At 39.6% G+C, this 20147-nt stretch overlaps 1 protein-coding gene across 2 annotated transcripts in view; it reads left to right on the top strand.

Moving 5' to 3' along the window:
• The window catches only part of TLL1 (tolloid like 1), a 184090-nt gene that overhangs the window by 155923 nt on the left and 8020 nt on the right, over positions 1-20147 (top strand). For both annotated transcript variants that reach the window (XM_036889090.2, XM_036889091.2), the window contains 3 exons: positions 1344-1469; positions 3979-4106; positions 16578-16791. In XM_036889090.2, the coding sequence (XP_036744985.2) occupies positions 1344-1469; positions 3979-4106; positions 16578-16791 (468 nt within the window). The remainder of the gene's footprint in view (positions 1-1343; positions 1470-3978; positions 4107-16577; positions 16792-20147) is intronic.

Genomic DNA, 20147 nt, shown 5'->3' with positions numbered 1-20147 from the left:
ATGGAAGTGTTAAGGATAGGTAGAGAACTCATAAATCACAGATATTTTGAATCTGTCATGTTCTTTAGAGCTTTAGAACTGCCTGTATGTACTTGGAGTATTCTGATACAGCCAACGCATGAATATATCCTGGAAGCACATGTGCACGGTCATGTAACCAATCTCCAAAAATGGAAAAACAGAGACAGCCTTAAAAGTTACTATCAGGTTCTTTGATTAAAATGTCTTTCCTACATCCATTTCCATAGAGTGAATATTGATTAGATAAAAAAACAAAAATAGCTTTAGCTATTTGCATGCCACCACGAGCTCACAAATTCTCACTAGAAAAATCCATTGATGGTGTAAATTTTGAATTCAGACTAATGTCTGATATGACTGCCATTCTCCATGCTGTGAGAGGGATATAATTCTGAGCAATGTCCTCACGTGTGTGTGTTAGCAGTGGTCTGCCAGTTTTAACTTTAATGGACACAAGCCAGCCAAGAATGACCGCTGAATGACGTAGTGTGGTGTCTGATGCCTCCACACTCTGCTGGGCTGACTACCTGCTAATCTAGTTTGGCTTTTATTCCCTGTAGTAAATCTGTGGGCTATTTCTTACGGCTCATATTTCCTGTTCCAAACTTTACTTCTAGCACATGCAAGCCTTTAGGGAACTGCTTACTAATAAGCTGGTCTTCCAGAGTAGATTTGTAGTAAAATTTTATAAACTAAGGCTCTTCTTTAGGATAGTCTAATGATGGCTTTTCTCTCTTGGTGTGTTATGAAATGTCCATATTCATTAACACTGACGGAAACTACAAAGTTAACAAAAAAATCAACTACAGTAGTTATACTGAGTGATTTTTTTAGAAATATGACTGCGCACAAGTCTTGGGACCTTGTTTAGCCTCTGTCTGTCACCATGATTAACACACTGCAGACTTTACCTCAAGTTTAATACCACCTCTGGCATTTATTTACACTACTCACAATTTTGAGTTTATTTTTTACAAATTGTCAATAAATGTTTAAGGTTGGTTGGAAAAAGATCCATTCATTTCCTTCCTCCTACTCAAAACTGCTCCCCCAGCATAGGGGTGAAGGGGGAGTAACTGCAAGTGGTCACCCATGTCAAAAGGCCTAAGAAACTCAATTCATGGCACAAGGCTCAATGCTAAACAAGGAGGGGGGTGGTATGAACTCACTAAAATTGTCTGGTTTTTTTTGTTTATGTTGGGAACAGGGAACCTGGTGACTTAGTTCACCCCTTACCAGTGTTAACCACGATTAAATGACTCCCTTTTCATACCTTTTGTTTTAAAGAGATTTGCTAAACTATGGGGTTATCTCCTTGCTAGACAAAGATGAATGCTCCAAGGACAATGGCGGGTGTCAGCACGAGTGTGTCAACACAATGGGAAGCTACGTGTGCCAGTGCCGGAACGGGTTTGTTCTGCATGAAAATAAACACGGCTGCAAGGAAGGTAGGAGAGGGGCGATCTCCTGTGGACCACGTCTGCAATTCCATGCAGTTTGGGTAAAGCTCTGCCCCCGGGTATAGAGTCATATCAATGAGGGATGTCGTTCCCTACCAGAATGTCAAAAAATGAAGATGCAGCATTCAGAGGGTGCAGGCACACTGTTGGAAACCTCATAATACTCGAGGCTCTGCACCGCACCCGTGGGTGGCTTTGGAAGAGCTGTGTAACAAACATGGACATCGCTGTCCTGCCAGCTGGTGTCCAGAAACACCGTGTATCCTCAGGTCTCTGCAGAACAGACCTTAAAATGGTCTCCCATCTTTAAACTCGGCCTCTGTTAAATGTTTTGCACTTGATTTCATTTTAGTTCCCAGAATACGTCATTGTATGTGCTATACAAGTCATGCCACTTTAAATGCCAGGAGAATCAAACTTAAATGCCTACCAGAGAAAAGACATTTGAAAAGGGTAGATGCTGTGTTTTAAGTCATTTTTAAAGTTTTCAGTTGTGGTTTTGGCCAAAAGAAAGAAAAAGCATACTAGTAACGTAATAGTTGCCTACCAATATTCCAAGATTTTATAAAACAATGATCTTCACCTTGTTTGCCAATGTGAGCTAAACTCCCATCCCGGGAAGTGATCATTCAGGTCTTATTTCTTCCTTCAAGGGTCTGATCCTGAATTTTCTACTTAACTTGGATGGATGCCTATTTTGAAAGAATTACTGAGACACACTGAGACACATATTGTAACTTTAGTCATTAGCATATGTAGATTGGTAGGCACGAGACCAGACTCCAGTGAGGGAGCAGCTCTGTACGCCCATTGGCACAGCACAGCATTCCTGAATTGACTCTGGTCCCATTCAGTTCCATTCAAATATGGTCACATGCCACGGTTGATTTTTCTTTTCTCTTTTTTCACTGAGTTAATGACACTGCCCAGAATCATACACAGACAGTATTTTTTTGCTATTTTTTTACTCTTGTGTGCGAGCATACACCCATGAGAATTCTGACATTTGTAACCTGGTGAAATATTTACTTAAATCAATAGGCAGGGAGACGGGCCCAGTTCTTTTGCAGATACAGAAGATAATCAGAAAAAGAGACAGCTTTTGAAGAGTATGCATGTAGTCCATGGCTCACAGGCAGCAAATAGATTTAGATATCCAAGTCCCTGTTCATTACAGTAAATATGTTCAAGACAAGATTTCATAGGAAACTTCCCTTTAGAAAGCATGATATCCAGGTACCCCCAAATAAAGTTTATTTTTATTGCCAGTAAAGGGGTTGGATTTTCTGTCACCTCTGCTATAGAATGGCCACCTTACAGCCTCTTGCCTTTGTCCCTTAGGAGACTTCCTATTTCAGATGGCAGGGACAGGGAAAGCAAAATTCAGGAAACCCATCAGGACAGGATCCAGACTTTAAGGCTGTTGTCTGCTACATGTCCTATAATGTTTGCAATTTCTCCCCTTCTTGTAGCCCTCTCATAAATTCAAGTCTCCTGATGGACCCCAGTAGTTAAGATGTAGGTCTAGCAGTAAGGAATGCAGCGAAGCACATTAACTTCGCACTTCAAGCTTACTGTGCACACTGCAGTGTAATAGGTAAAGGATTTCTCTGAAGAGTCTTATTGCAAGTTCTCAGAGAATCAATCATATTTAGAAGGGATACAACATACACATAAGTAGTTCCAGTCTAACCTGGATGTACAGGGCGGTGCTTCATGAATTACAGAGAACAAACCCCCCAGAAGATGTTCAGTATTTCTGAAGTTTCTCATTACCAGGATAGGATGTCTCCTCTAAGGTGTGCTTATTTAAATTGTAAAGAACCTGAAAGAATGTAGTGTTCACTGATGATGTCGTCTTTGAAATCAATTTAGGAGTTTGCTCCATGGCTAGTAACTGTTCATTTATTTTTCCTGCTAGTGCTTTGATTTACTTTGATGAAATTAGCATTGATTTAGTTTAGCAGCTAAAGTTGTGGTTTAGGTATGCAAAATGTATGCTTGAACCAAGGGAGAGAGAAAATGTAAACACAGGGTTTTCAGAAAGTGTCTTAAGGATGTTGATTTGCTGTAAAGGATGTTTCTATCCTTAGAAAACAGTGAATTGAAAATGGTGTAGTCCATCGATTTTTGTTTGTGGCATTGCATTGAACAGTTTGCACGTACATACCAAATGTTGATACTCTTGATGGTCAATATAGGTTGCTCTAGTAAAATCTGAGCTTATAGATCTGGCAATTTAAAATAGTTCACTTTATTTTTGGTATTTATCTCATTTACCATAAACACAGTAAATTTCATGTGAACAAGAAAACAAACTGCCTGATTATGCTCAGCAACATACTTGCTGTAGCAGATGAACATGATAACAGTGACTAAAGTGATGATTAGTGTTCAGGAAAATCTTTCAGCAGCATAGTGGCTAAGGAGGCTGCATCTTTGCTGGCCCATCCTGGGCTAGATCTCTGCACTGATTATGTTATTGTTATTGGCACAGCCGAGTGTGAACAGAAGATCCACAGCCCAAGTGGCTTTATCACCAGCCCCAACTGGCCGGACAAGTACCCAAGCAGGAAGGAATGCACGTGGGAGCTCAGCGCCACTCCCGGCCATCGGGTCAAATTAGTAAGTGACTGTCATTCTTTCTGTGAGGTGATTGCCTGTGGCTTTGTGTCTAGCACCGGGAAATGGAATGAGTGTTCACTGAATTAAATCGAGTGAGCAGGCAGCTGGGAAAAATTTTCTTCCTTATGTTTTCCTGCTTTCACTGCACAAATCCCTGATTTCCTGCATGGAGGTGCTAACAATGGCAGCATGTGGTTCTGCGCCATGCTCTGAACCTGGACGCCTTCAAAGCCATTATTAGTTACTATCAATCAGCAGCCGCTCCTTCCTAACATGTGGGCAGATGGGAAAATAAGTGAAGGAAGAGAAGGGTAGCAAGGAAGCAATAAAACAAGTGTTCACTTAAACACAGCGTAGTGTCTGCTGGCTGTGTGTGTCAGCTGTGTGCACTTCCTACACAACGCCTGTGTCATTTTGTCTTGTGGTTGTGGGACATTATTTTTGGGTGACATAGTTGCCTTCTTTAGACAGTTGCTGAGACCCTTAGGCTTTACCCACTATCACATTCACATATGAGTGTAATGTTTGTCCTCTCTCCTGCATTCTGTCCTGGCTATCTGATAACATATATTAATATTATCTAATAATTATTATACTATTAAATTATCTGGTAATATGTATTAAATTTCATTACAGGCTACAGAGTGCTTAAAGAGTATAATCTCATGAAAGAAAATATAAGAATAGAGAAATTCTAATAATTTCCTGTGGTATGCTACTGTCAAAAGCAGGAGAGAATGCCAGCAGGAAGGCTTAGGACAGTTTGGTAGGCACCAGTACAGAGGATACACTGCCCATTTCTGGTAGTCTACTGCACTAGTCCAGCCATAAGCTTAATTCTAGAGTTCTCTTTGAACCATTTCTTTTTTTTTTCTTTTTATTATTTCTTAGTGTGTATATACTATAGGCTTTCAATTTGTGGTTACCATAAAGTTCTTATATAACAACCTATCTATACAGCAATCTATTTTATATTGGTAGTCACTTAAGTTTGAAAATATTCCAAAAGCACTAACTTTTTACTCCACTACACCATATATTTTTATGTTATATTTTACATCTTTTTATTTTGTGTATGCCTTAGCTAATTATTGTAGATAGAGTTGGTTTTACTACTTTTGTCTTATGACCTTCATAGTAGCTTTATAAGTGGTTGACTCACTATCTTTACTATATGTTTGTTTTTATCAGAGAGATTTTTTTTCTTCCAACTATTTTGTTGTTTCTAGTTTTGGCCTTTTCTTTTCCACTTAAATAAGTGCCTTTAATATTTCTTGTAAAGCTAGTTTAGTACTTATGACCTCCTTTAGCCTCTGCTTGTCTCGGAAACTATCTCCCTTTCTATTTTGAATGGCAGCTTTGACAGGTAGGGTATTTTTTAAAATTAATTAATTAATTTATTTTGTTGTCATTAATCTACAATTACATGAAGAATATTATGTTTACTAGGGTCCCCCTTCACCAAGTCCCCCCACAAACCCCATTATAGTCACTGTCCATCAGCGTAGTAAGATGCCATATAATCACTACTTGTCTTCTCTGTGTTGCACAGCCCTCCCCATGCCCCCCCCACATTATACATGCTAATCATAAGGCCCCCTTTCTTTTTCCCCGCCCTTAACCCTCCCTTCCCTCCCATCCTCCCCAGTCCCTTTCCCTTTGGTAACTGTTAATCCAGTCTTAGGTTCTATGATTGTGCTGCTGTTTTGTTCCTTCAGTCTTTCTTTGTTCCTATCTATAGTCTTTGGGTTTGAGGTGAGTCTCTTGTAAGCAGCATAGAGATGGGTCTTGCTTTTTTTTTTTTTTTTAATCTGTTTTTGAACCATTTCTTTTAGTGCATTTTGGGAATTTTTCTTGGCCAATGAAGAGCTCTTATTCATCTGAAACATTATAATAATAAAATTTAGAGACAGTCGTCAAGGCATTCATAGTCCACAGAGTTCCTTACAATAACCGCATTTGTAAAATATCAGGAAATAACTTCCCAGATATATCAGTTCACTTCAACCACTCTTCGGGAGGATGCCGGATGTGAGATGACAGCCCTGCAGGGATCTGATTGTTTTCCAATCCCACCCCAGGTGCTGATTGAGAGGGTCCCTCTTCGAACCTTCTCGAGCCCCAGACAGAGAGGCTGCGTTTTTTCAGTGGCACAGCTAGCTAAGGGAACTGCGGAGAGAGGTTTCCTGATGAAATTTTTTGTGTAGATCCGAAATTTGTCTGGAATCATACTCTTTTTGTCTGAAGAGCTACCTTTTATATTTTGTGTTGGGTATGTCTGTGTGCCCCATTTTTAAAGATATTTCCTTAAGGCACAGAATTGTAGGATGGCCATTCTATTTTCCTGCCTGCTCTGTAAACACCTGGCTCCATCATTTTCTGCCTCTTTCAGTTTTTAATAAGTCTGTTGTAAATCTTATTTTTATTCCTTTAGAGGCATGATTCTTTTTCCTATGGCTGCCTTAGACATTTTCTTTTTATCAGCAGCTTGAATATAAATTTATGTAGCATGTGTGTATGTGTGTGCTTGGTAATTTTTTAGGATTTATCCTTCTCAGAATTCTCTGAATTTCTTGCGTCTGTTTCGTGGTGTCTGTCATGAATTTTTAAAAATTCTTGACCATTATTTCCTCACAAAATCTTCTGCACTATTGTCTCTCTTTTCCTGGGATCCAAATTACAAATATGCTGGATTCTTTCACATTATCCCATACCTCTTGGATGCCGCATTATTTTTTGTCACTCTTTTTAAGTTAATTGAGTGATTTCTGAAGTGCTGTCTTCAGATGCAGTGCCTGCTTCTGCAGCTGTCCAGAGCGGCTGATGAGCCTGGCAATTTTTTATTTTTTTATTTTTATTTCCATATTTTTCCTTCATATTTTTATTTCCAGCAATTCTGATGACTTACACAGTGTCCAGAGTGTATTAGTCTGTGTGGATGCTGTAACAAAATACCGACCAAGCAGCTAATTACACAAAACTTAATTTTCTCACAATTCTCGAGGCTAGAAGTCCAAGATCAAGGTGCTGCCGGTTTGGTGTCTGGTGAGACCCCTTTTCCTGGCTTGTGGATGGTTGGTTCCCTTCTTGTGCCTCACCTGGCCTCTCCTCTGTGCTGCAGGGAGAAAGTGCTACAGCGTCTCCTCATCTCCCTAGCAGGATGCTCCCTCATGGCCTCTCTGAAGGCCTCACCCCCAGTACATGGACACTGTGGATTAAGGCACCAGTGTATGAGTTTTGGGGACACCACTCAGGCCATGGGGCCATCTCTGCTGAAATTCCTGTACATCTTTCATATTGCATTTATTTTCACTAGAATATTTGACAGTTTACTCATAATTACTTTAAATTTCATTCAATATTTTGAACCTGGGGGCATGTCTGTGTCTGCTCTATTATTTTCTCTCCTCACAGGGCATTTTTCTCCTTGTCTGTTTGTGTGTCATGTACTTGTTGACTAAACACTAGACATTGTGGATGCAGCTAGAGGAACACACCTCTTCTATTGGGCTCTCAGTGTGTGCGGAGAGGTGCTGCCTGGAGAACCCAGTCAGTATCAGCTGAGTTGGGGTGCTCCCATTCCTGTGATTCCCTGCAACACACCATGGGCTTTGAATTCCTTTTCCTGAGATTGGAGGCTGGGAGGTCAGAGGTATTTTCTCAATGTCGCAACTTTGTCTGCAACTTCCCTGTTCATTTCCACCAGGGGCTGCTCCCTTGTGCACACTTTAATTTCCCCCAGGGGAGGCTGCAGTGTGCCCGTAATTTGGAGCTCACTGACCTAGTTGGGGGGATGATGTAGCCCAGCCTTCACCCTGCGCAGGCCCTGTGTGGGGGGGGCTTAGATGTGGCCTTTCTTGGTGATCCTGCCTCTCCTTCTGGCATCCACACCCCATCAGCTACTGCTGGCTGGCCCTCCACAGAGGGTTCCTTTCCCCTTCCCAGGGCAGCAGACGTCTGTTACCAGTATAGGATGCTGTGTCGGGGACCTGCCCAGAGGTAGAAGTGTCGCTTGTTTTGTTTTGACCTCTCCCTGGCCACAGTGTGTCTGCACCTTTGCCCTGAGGCGACAAGACCCTCTGCTCCTCCCTCTCACCTTTTCTGATCCGTTATAATTTCTTCCCTAGTTGTGGCGCACCCAGTGTCCTGTCCCCTTGTGGTCTGCCACCAGTGAGCCCACACTTGTATCTCGTCCCCTAGGCCCCCAAGATGCAGTGGGCTTTCTTTCTACTTGGTTGACCAGGGACTTCAGCTCTTGGATATGTTTAGCAAAATTGTGATTTTTTTGGTTTACTAGGACTTTCTTGTTGTTGGGGTAGAAGCAGGGTTGGTTCTGGCTTCCTACATACCCACAGGGAAATAGAACACCTCACAACCCCAATTTAAAAACTACATATTCCACATGAGGGTCATGTCTGTTCAGCAGTGATCATACTTACTTGTTAGACTCTAAGAAGGAAAACAAAAAGCTTTAATGCAAATATTGATCTTTGTTTAAAGTATTTGACTTTGTGTTCTTTATAGTAGTTATAGTCTGAGCCAGGTTTTCTCAAATATTTGCCTGATTCAGAATTACCTGGAAGGCTTGTTTAAACATACATTACTGCCTCCCCAAAGCTTCTGAGTCAGAACATAATACTGATTCCCCCTTTATGATCCCATCAATCATGTTCACATAAAACCTGACTCAATACCCAACAAAGAGTCATGAGAAATTGTGTCCTGGCACTGGTTATACCAAGTTCCAGTGACATTTCAGTTCCATATTTTTAAATTCTTACCATTTCATGTTGCTTATTTTACTGTGGTTGTCCCCCTTTTTGTACTTAACTAACGTCATCTGCTTAACACTGAAGTCACCATCTGTGTGTGTCTACCACTGGACCTTTGCCAACACTATATATTTCTAGTTCAAGCCATTCACAGCCTGCCCGTGTCCTCTGACACTGATCATACAGGACATTTAATCAAAAAGTTATATTGTTTAACATGAATGCATTTTGCCTGGTTTCTTTAGGATCCTTTATTTTCATGGAAGAACTTGAACCTAAACCGAATTTGGACAATGGACTCCATGGACACTTGGGAATTACTAAATCTTTTAACCCCTTAGGCCAAGATACTTAGTTACCAGCTAGTCTCTGTGGGCCAAGGGGAAGAAGAAAAGCAAATCAAACATTTTCTGTCCTTCTGTGCACCTAGGACTTTCTTTACAACATGATTGTCAGCCCTCTTTCCTTAGTGGCATGGCAAATAAGGAGACATTTCCAAATATTTCACCTGTTCATAGAGAAGCAAAGGAAAGGACATTGTCCTTGAAGACAGTTTCATGAGATATGAAACCTATGTTGTTTGTGAATTTTGAGAGGTTTACTATTGTTCTGACCCAAATGTTCCTTGAACTTGCTACAAAGTGCTGCTGACTGGCATGCATGTAGCATTGTGTAGGTGTAAGAAAACCTTCTTCCACTGTCTGAGATAACCTTTATTTTAGGGAATTTGGCCTATTTGTAGGTTATTTAGATAACCTCATAATCACGGAGTAAGCAGAATTACAAGAGATTCTGTGCTGTTTGACAGACAGCTGCACTCCTGTGAGGGATTACTTGTCATGTTAGTCACATGGGGTTATCCGCATCTCATGTGCTTGCATGAAATATAAATACTGAACTCTCAGTAGCAGTACAGAGATGTGAGGCTTGTCCTTACGATGAAGCTAGTCCCCTGTATGCACTGTCTCGCTGCCTATTGCCCTGTGATAAGCTAGCTCAAAACCCCATGGCTTGACACAAGTGCCATCTTATATCAGGAAGGTTATAACTCCAGCAATGCTTTGCTAGCAGTTCTTACGCTGTCCATGGCATTAACTGAAGTTGGTAAGCGATTTTCATCTGGGGTGTGGTCTGGTTTGGAGGGTGATGGTTTTAATTGTGTGTCTGTCACCTTGGTGGAGAGGCCGAGAGGCTTCTTAGCTGACAAGCAGAGCATTCACATATGACCTTTCCAGCCTGGTGGTCCCAGGGGAGCTGTGCTCTTAACATGGTAGTTCCAGGTGCCCAAGGGGAATGTTTTGGGAGGAGCAGGGAGATGTCACAGGGGCCCCCAAAACTTTACCTCTGCACATTCGATTGGTAAAGAAATAACAAAGGGCAGCCAGAATCCAAGGGGAAGAGAATTAGACTTTATCTCTCAGCAGGAGAGTGACAAAGAATATGTAGCTGTCATTAATTCCACATGTGCTTTCAAACAGGAGGACTGCACGTGTTTTCTGGTCACAAGGATAACACTGGGAAGTTAGGCCATACTCTCTGGTCAGGTTTGCTGTGGGTCAAGTCCAGAATGTGCAGCCAAAATGCTGTTAGGTTGTAGTATACCACCTGATATTCAAGCAGGAAATGTTTAAAGGTGATTTTTTAAAATGTCATAGTGAATACTGCCCAGTAATGCAAAACAGCAATTTGAATATGGTAATGACATAAATTATGTCTATACTGAATAATACACAGTCACTAATATTTGTCCCTAAATCATGAATTTACTATCCTAAAGTTGAACATAAGAATTAAGTGGAGTTGTGTTTTTTGAGTGAGTATGTTTTATGTATTCTTTCATGTCCCTTTTCTGAGTTTATAAAACACTGGAACACTATCTTCATATGAAATGTCATAAGCCAGAAAGCTGAGAGCCAGAGATCCTGGGAGTAAACTTCTTAAAATTTTAGACACTCTCTCATATGTAAATCTACAAGTAGAAATATGAATGTCCTCAAGTTTTCAATTTCTTAAAAGTGCCCTCCTTCCAAATAGTAAAATGTGGCTCAGCTGGTCACATCTCAGCGCTCACAAAACTGTGCTTGGGCTCAACAGCGCTAAGAGCCAATGTGTATATAGCGCCGAGGTTTCAAAGTGGCTCCATGGATATTATCTCAAACCGGAATCACAAAGTGCCGACAGGCGAGGAGGCAGTCCCGGGCAGTTGGTGACTTGATAAGCGTTCTCCCTCTCATTCTGCCTTATTTTCCATGATGCCTTCCTGCACTAGGGAGGAAAGAGATGCTAACTGCCATGTGTGCACACATAACAATTTAACTGGAGAGCATCTGTAAGACAAAGTTACAATAAGTAAAGTAAGACCAACGTGCATCAGAGAAATATGGATGGATGAGGAATGTGTATTTTGAACTCAAAGAGCTTTGGGTCCACACCTAGCATTTCTATTTACTAAAAGTCCCATCCAACTAACCATGTTATCTTGGGAAAGACACTTAACCCCTTAAAGCCTTGATTTCTTCATCTGGAAATTAAGAGCTAATACTTCCTTGTGAATTTGGCATGGTGCTTTATTAATGCTAATAAACATTGATATGTGATATCAAAAGAGTCTTAATAAGTGTGATAAAGGTTAATAATAAAATTATATGCCATTTTAGTAAATAATTCAACTCCAATCAAGTTTTTGTGTTGCCTTATGAATTTGAAATTCAATCATAACCATTAAAAATGTAGCTAATGATTACTTGTCAAAAAACACTTTCTCTAAAGAGCCAGATAGAAAATATTACAGATGTCATAGACGTTGTGTCACATCACAGCTACTTAATTCTGCCATCTCAGCGAGAGAGCACCCATAGGCAATGCACAAATGAACAGATGAGGCTGCATTCTGGTAAAAGTTTAGTTACAAAATCTGGCTGCAGGTCAGACTTTCCCTGTGGGGTTCTGGGCTAGTTTGTTGAGCTGGGCTAGGAAGGCTGGGGGCTAGTTTGAAATTGTGGTGTCCTAAGCATTTGTCATCATTTTCCCTGAATCACAGAGGATATAACCATCCGGTCCTGCTGTCTGTAGCAGGACAAGCTCCCCACCCCAAGAAACCCATGTCCCACTCCCCAGAACTGTGTGCAATCCCAAGAACTGTGTGTGTCCCCAGATGTGGCAAAGGAACTGTGTTAAGTGAAAATGGGGAGATTGTCCTGGGTCATCTGTGGGCTTGGCGTAGTCACAGGTTGTCCGCAGAGGAGCAGAAGATCTGGGTGGAGAAGACACACTACACCACTGGTTGGAAGACAGAGGAGGAGGGCCCGAGTCAGGGAAGGTGGCAGCCTGCAGAAGCTGAGCAGGGGCAAGGCCCCGGTCCTCAGCCGGGACCCCAGAGCAGCACCCTGCCCCCATGTGGACTGCTGACCCCATGGCTCTGGGACAGCGAGGTGCAGTTTGCTGCAGCAGCAATAGGATGAGGATGCATGTGTTCTGTTTCTGTGTGTGTGTGTGTTTAATCATGACATGCTGATGCGTGATAATAGCTCCGAGGTAGAAAGAAACCTCAAATGAAAGATAATTAGAGAAAAAAAGTCTTCTTACTAGAAAAAGGATAAAGCCTTCGACGAATAAGGACAAGCGTTTATTATTCCTGGCTTCATCCTGTCTTGGTTCTGACTCTACTGGTCTTAAATATGTGGTACTTTTTCATGCTTGGAATTTCTCTTTATTCAAAACAAAACAAAACAAAACAAAGTCCCTGTTACAGGAGCAGACAGCAGTAAGTTAATGTGCTTATATAATTTTATTTGATTTACCATATCCTAGAGTTATGCTAAGAGTTGTAGCTATAGTTGCAATTTAGAGACCGAAGACAAAAATACCTGCAAGTTTTACGTGATTCTCTGTAAAGCCACAGGAAGCGGGTCTGATCAGGGTTGTCGAGGACTCCTGGAGAAGAAAGGGCCTTCTGAGCAGAAGCCTGGGGCTTGTGTTCTACTCTGCCATTTTTTCTCGTGGCCTCTAATCCTTCCAATATCTTGTGGGAAACTGAATGACAGTTCTTCCCAAAGACTGGAAAACACATAAATGGGGGTTCTGGGAGCCCTAAGTCTCCCCTCACAGATGCAAGACCATGGCACTATCTTTAATTCTCTCAGTTTACACGGTCACTCTGGCTAAATTTTATTTCTGCATTAAGCGCTCTCATTTTACTTTCTTGTCCTTGGTGAATATGTGTTGTAACTCTGCATGGCCTCATCTGTTGGCAGCACCTGTATTTTCAGTCAAGTGCCTGTGCAGATGTGCACGTGGGGACAGCCTGCAGTAGCCTGGCTGGGGGTCAGCCAGGTAGATTAGGCTTGCTTGGTGTCCCAGAAATACACAGCTGCTCTTTCCAAAGACTAAAACAGGAGTTCAATTTTATTTATTTTGCAGAAGACTCCTTAATCTCTTAGTTCGCCTTGTGGGAAATGCATGAGGATTTCTGACTAGAGCTCATGGTTATTTGCTCTTTTTGGTCTTTCTAAAGTCTGGATTAGTCACCTTAAAATCATAGAAACATAAGCATGGTATCTGTAACTTTTAAATATTTGAACAAAACATATCCATAAAGGCTTAGTGGAAAGGCTTACAAAAAATAATTAAAAGTCTCAAAAAGGGGACAGTATTTCAGCAAAAGTAGGTAGTTGAACGTCCCTTATAGCCCTGTACCTCTGCCTTGGTAGCTGCCCTGCCCCCATCACACAGCTGAAGGTCATTTTGGGGTTCTAAGTATCTGGGCATGGGATGGGGACATCTCTGTAGCAGGTTCCTGGTGGCTGGAAATGTTCATCTCTGCCTCATTCTCACGGAGAGATTCAGGCTCAGCCTGTGTCTGAGAATACAGCAATAAGTTATGTAATTCTGTTTCTGAGAACTGTAACAAACTTTTTTAAGGGTTTTCCAATTTCCCGTGGGCCCCTGTAATGCCTATCGATGTTTTCATAGTGGTGAAATCATGGTACTTGAGGTCTGTCTCTGTGGGTGTCTCTGTGATGCTGGGGCCAGTTTAGGAGCCTCAGCATGCGAACTAGTCACACTTCGCTTGTGTGTTGTGCAGCGTTCCGGTTAGGCTGCCTTCTAGAAAGGACCTCCCAATCTTTGCAGTTGACCTGAAAGTTGGCAGTGCCAAGAGGGAAATTCATTAAAACCCTAATGAATGATAGTAGTTCACGTCCTTGAGAAATTATCAGCTGCAAAGAAATTGTAAGCTGCAAAACCTTTGCCTAATTTGACTTTTCTAGGGTCAGTCTGGTTCCATTTGTAGTTTGATAAAAAGCTGGAGCCAGCTGGCTCCTGACCAGGTGCCAGGGTGCCCTGGGCCACCAGCTCAGTGCCACCTGTGCACTGTGGCTCTTCCGTAAAGCAGACATTATGATTGATTCCAGACACCTGCATCTCCTCAGAGAATGAAGACTCTTAGTTATCTCGTTTACTTAGTTTTCAGTGGACTGAACATGTGTGGTCTGTCAATTCTGATCCAGTTTCAACTTTTACTTAAAGGGTCTGTTTTAGAATACCGTCACCCCATTCTTACATTTCCTCCTCTACACCTAAAACCTTTGCTCTTCATACCAACAGATGGAGGATGGCTTTAACTCACACTCAGAAGAGACAGGTATTTGATACGCAGACAGATATTATTTTCCTGAAACAATGTTTTGTCCTCTTGAAATAACATGGATCTTATTATTCAGAAATGTGGTTTCATGTTTAATAAGGAATCCTGGGTGTTGTGAAGCCCATTTTCTTGTACTGGTTTCTTAACAGTTGCAGATGGATATTAAGGCTGTGCATGTGTCCACAATGGCATAGAGGTGGGTGGGCACATCCCATGGACTCCGGGATCCCTGCGTGCCCCCACGCAGCTTTGCCATCCACTCACTGGCCTTGACGTGTGGTGGGTGGGTGGGAAGATGAGCAGACCTGTCTGGCCGACCAGCCAGCGTCCATTCAGGGGCTCCTCTGTGCCGGGCACTCTGTGTGCTCTTCTCCTCCCTCTGCCACTGGCTTAGGGAGATTGGAAAGTGCTCATCCCCTTCAGAGGCGACCCCGTCCAGCGTCCTGCTCCAGGGCAAGTGAAGGCTGCCATCTCTCCGTCACCATTCTGTTTTCTTGCACTGTTTCTGTTTCCACTGAGATTCTTTGTGCTATATTGGATCTTTTTGGCCCTATCCAGTGTCTCTGGTTGAATGAACATTCCTTTTTACCCATGATGATTACAACGATAATGTGCCTGTCTGATGCTGGCTGGTTATAACATGTGACTTTATCCCTTAAGCAGGTGCAGTGGAATGAGAAAGGGATCAGCCCCCTTTCTCATCTATGTTTCCTGAAGTAACGTCCATTCTTTTTTCTTACTCCCTAATTAATACCAGCTGTTTCCTTCATTCCTTCCCTATGTCTCCACAGTCAGAGGTGATGGCAAACAGTGGTATGGTTTGGAATAGGTAACCCTGCCCAGCACTGAGGGAGAACCATGCTTAGTCACTTTTTTCTTTACTAAAATGTGTGTCTTAATTAAGCTGAGAATTATGATCACTGAAGAAAACATGTATGTAAAAACTTTATGTGCAAATATTTTATGCTGCAGGGACTGTAGCAAGATTAATGAATTTTCAAGTGTATTTACATTTCTTCAGGTTTATTTTCTTTATGTATTTTTATCTCTGCTCTATAGACTTAAGTAAGAGTGATGGTTTGTTTATTGATTGTATGATGGTTTTTCTGAGGAAAGGAAAAAGCCTTACTTGGCAATGGTATATAATAACCTAGAATTCCTGCAATTATTAAGTTTGGGCAATATTATTTTCAGTTAATCTCAGTTAAATTTTCCTTGGTGATATCTAATGTGTTACATATACTTAATGAATTTTTATTTTAAAAATTTGCTAAGACATACACATAAAAATTACTGCCCAGGTAATTATTTTAAATTATTTTAATTTAATTTATTTTAATTATTTTAATTATTTTTAAAGTCACTACATAGAATTATTTTTAAATGGCAATGCATACAAAACTTTGCAAAACTCCAAATATTAAAATAAGTGTACCATCTATCAGAAAGCAAACTAAGAATAATCTACCTAAAGTCATATTAGTATTCTCTAATAATATGGGTTGTAAGAGCTAAATAAAGAAATATATAGTGAAAACTCCCTTTGGTTTAGTTATTTTATTAAGATTTATTAAATTTAACTTTTGTGGCAATATAATGATTGCTATGGGGTTTCTTTCTTAGTTTAAGTCTCCAAAGATGGGATGATGTTCAATAACTCATGGTCATCAAATGCAAAAGGAATCAATTTTTTAATGTAATTATTTAAAACTTTCTGATGTACTTAGAATAAATTCAGAATTAAATTCAAATGGAAATATCATTTTGTTATTATAATCTGTCTGAATTCTGGAGAAGATTTAATTGCAATGATAGAATTAGTTGCAAGAGTCATATAATAGAATTGCACATGGAGTTATTGTTATTTTCCAAGATTTTACATTCCCTTGATTTCACATCTCATTCAATAATGTGCTTTATAGATTCAGTTGTTTGTATGGCCTATACATGTTATTGATCTGCATTTCTGCTCCAAAGACAATAATTCACTTTGAGTAATATGTGGTGTTTTGTTTTTCTTTTTCTTTCTTTCTTTCTTTCTCTCTTTTTTAATAGGCCTTTAGTGAGTTTGAGATTGAGCAGCATCAAGAATGTGCTTATGATCACTTGGAAGTGTTTGATGGAGAAACGGAAAAATCACCAATTCTTGGACGACTGTGTGGCAACAAAATTCCAGAGCCCCTTGTGGCTACTGGAAATAAAATGTTTGTTCGTTTTGTTTCTGATGCATCTGTTCAAAGGAAAGGCTTTCAAGCCACACATTCCACAGGTCAGCAAACATGGCCATATGTCTCTTTTCTGACTAAGACCCAGGTATCTGTTCAGGTGAATGCAGTGGATCCTATGAAAGGATCATAAGTGAGTCTCCAAGCACAGCACTGAAGCCCTGTGAGAAATGTTTCAGAATATGTGAGAACAGGCAACATCCTACTGAAACATTTTTGTAGTTGCTCAGAAAGAAATACAAGTTTGATCTGATTCGTGTTTCATGCATCATGATCGAGTAGAACTGTCACTAAATATTTGCATAATGTATTCTTTAGCAGTTTGATTTGTATGCTATGTTTAACCGATAGAAATCTATAGCTTGGTATTAAAAAATTATGGTTTCCTTAACATCCCACCTGGTTAGAGAGCTTTTGCATTAATATATTTTTGTAAATCAAATTTGGGGTTTATCTCTGTGTTCTACAGAATCTCTTTTCTTCCCCCTTTTGTTTGGTATGCAACACATCTTCCCTAATCTTAATCCTTAATTTGAGCTGTAATGAAAGCCTTCAAGAAATAAAATAAAATTTAGAAAAATATGGAAAATTTTAGGCAATAATGTAGAATAACATTTTTTTACAAATTAGAGTCAGCTTAATAATATATCCTATAAATATCCAGGAATATCCTTTTTTCTTTTTTCAGTTAAAAAACAAACCACAGTCATTTAGCTTATAGTGACACCTAGCGGCATTAGCAGTCCATAAACTAAGAGGCAATCTTGGTGTAAAACACAGTATAGTCATTTACAAATGTGTCCGTGAAACAATTTCAGTGTAGTAATTTTTGTCAGGTTTTCCTGCTTATTGTTCTTATTTTGTCTTATTTTGTTGGAATTTTAATCATGCCTTTGTCCAATGTTATTTTATAATAACAATATACTCTGGAATATTCTGTTATGAAGGTTAGATTTATACTGAAATCTATTTGTGAGGAAGTGGCTATTGTCAGTCTATCTCATTCATACGAGTAATAGTTTGACTCATCACTAATACAAATTAATTGCTTCTTATGATTAATATAAATATTTTGGTTTGAGAAAAATCTTTCATGGACTATAGAAATTTCTTACTAAAAAGGATTCTCCATATATTTAACATTTACTCTTTAAATATTTTTGTGATATCTTGTTATGCATTGAAAGAGTGGTGGAAAAATTGGAATTCATTACTTCACCAATATTTTTCTGAGAGCTCAGAGTTCATGGCATTTTTATTTTAATATTCTGGCTATCACTGGTTCCAGGGAGGCAGTGTGAAAATACTTTGTCAAAACTGTTGGAATAGCTGATGATTTAGTATTTTTAAATTATCTACCTACAAATCCCTTAGTGTAATAAAACTTACCTTAGAGTTTCTCTTTTTACCCTTTTTGAATGGAAAGATTAAGATTATATTATGTTTCAGTGTGTCAATACAATCAGGGTTTTTAGTCCATCTCTGCCATGTACCTAGCTCAAAACTTTGAAAAAGGTAATTTCTTTGGATCTCAGGTTTGTCATCTGTAAAATAATAGTCTCAAGATTTTCTACAGCTGTAAAACTCCACAACTCCTTAATTTGCATATCCTCTGATCATGCACTATTGTTCGTATTATCATTAGGAAACCATTGACAGGATCTATTATAGCAGAGATCATGTACTGACAGCCAGCAGTGAATTTGACATTTCCTTGGCATTTTAGGCACAACCATGTACTTAACATACACACTTTACATACGTTCAGTCCTTAAAAGATTCATGTATTGTAGGCATTATTATCTTCATTTTTCAAATAAACAATATAAAACATCTGGAGAATTAATTTGAAAAGATTCTAAAATTATGTCAAAGCCCAGATTTTATCCTAATTCTGACTGTCTCCAAAGGCCACATAACTTTCCACTGTATAGTACATTTTCTCTTAATGTAAAATTTTTGGATTAGGAAGGATACCAATACAAACTGGATCACTATTATCTGAAGCAATAGGTAGAAATGGACTGCTTTCTTACAGAAGTCTTAAACTAATCCTCTGGTCAAATATCTAACTGACTGGACTCGTTTTATTTCCCTGTCAGTTCACACAAGTCCAAATACCTACATGAGCAACCTCGTCATATTTTGTTGGCAAAACACACCTTTGATATCATTTAGTCCAGTCCTGTCATCTTAGAAGTGTGGATTCTGAGACAAAAATGGAAATGACAACAGAACAGCACAAAAGCTAACAGTTGGGATTGGAATCCTGGCTTCCCATCTCCTGTTAAATTGTTCCTGGCAGAATTGTTGGCATTATCTGTTCATGTGTTTTTAGTTGAAGTATAATTGACATTCAGTGTCCTATTAGTCTCAGGTGTACGTAATAGTGACTTGACATTTTTATACATTACAAAGTGCTCTGCATGGTAAGTGTGGCTACCATCTGTCACAGCTCAAAGTCATTACAATATTACTGACTGTATTCCCTCTGCTGTACTTTGATCCCCATGACTTACTTATTTCAGGAAGTTGTGCCTTTTTATCCCTTTCACCTTTCAGCCCCCTCCTACCCTGGCAACCAACAGTTTGTTTCCTTGCTTTGTTTTGTGTTGTTTTCTTCTGCATATTCTTACCCTCACTTAATCAGCTATGTTGGAATTTCTGGGTAGATTTATTTAATACTGTCACTTTCTGGTAGCCATACATGCTGAACTATTCTTACATACTGCCCACTTTTTATTTTTCTTTCATCAAACATTTATTTGACACCTGCTTTGGATAGACATCATAAGGTATTAATAATTTATAGTAAAAACTAGGAATTTGTGGGAATTTGTAGGAAACTAGAAGGAATTCCTGCCTATTGACTGTATGTAGTCTTATGTGTAGCTTCTGATTTTTGGACACTTTCAGCTGACAAGACAACCAAATCCAGAACCACATCTGTCACATTCATTATTTATTGCTTCCTGGAATACATGTAACCTTTATTGCTGGACACTGAAGTATACATTTTAATTTACTTGAGTAAATTTTTATTTCCATATACAATTTAATTTTTTTGTACAAGAAAAGCTAGGGATTTTGCAACCAGGTGATTAGAAATATTTTCTAATACAGCTTTACGTCTATTTTTTTCACAAGTAATCTGTTCAAATCCATGGGAAGTGGAATTTATTGGAGATCCTTCTTTTCCTCTGACTATAGTTTCAAATTCTAAGGCCAAATTTATCTTAATCAGATATTGAATGGTATTATACCAGCCTTAACTAAACTAACTGAAGGAAACAACTCTTTCAGTGAAAAAAAAAAAAAAAGATCCTGTGTATTCTCTCAGAGGAAATCTCTGTTATATAGAAAAAGAGAAGAAATGTGGGGGTGGAAGTAATATTTTAAA

Source organism: Manis pentadactyla, chromosome 1 (assembly GCF_030020395.1).
Source record: "Manis pentadactyla isolate mManPen7 chromosome 1, mManPen7.hap1, whole genome shotgun sequence".
Taxonomy (NCBI): Eukaryota; Metazoa; Chordata; class Mammalia; order Pholidota; family Manidae; genus Manis; species Manis pentadactyla.
This window is presented reverse-complemented; position numbering and strand designations above follow the sequence as displayed.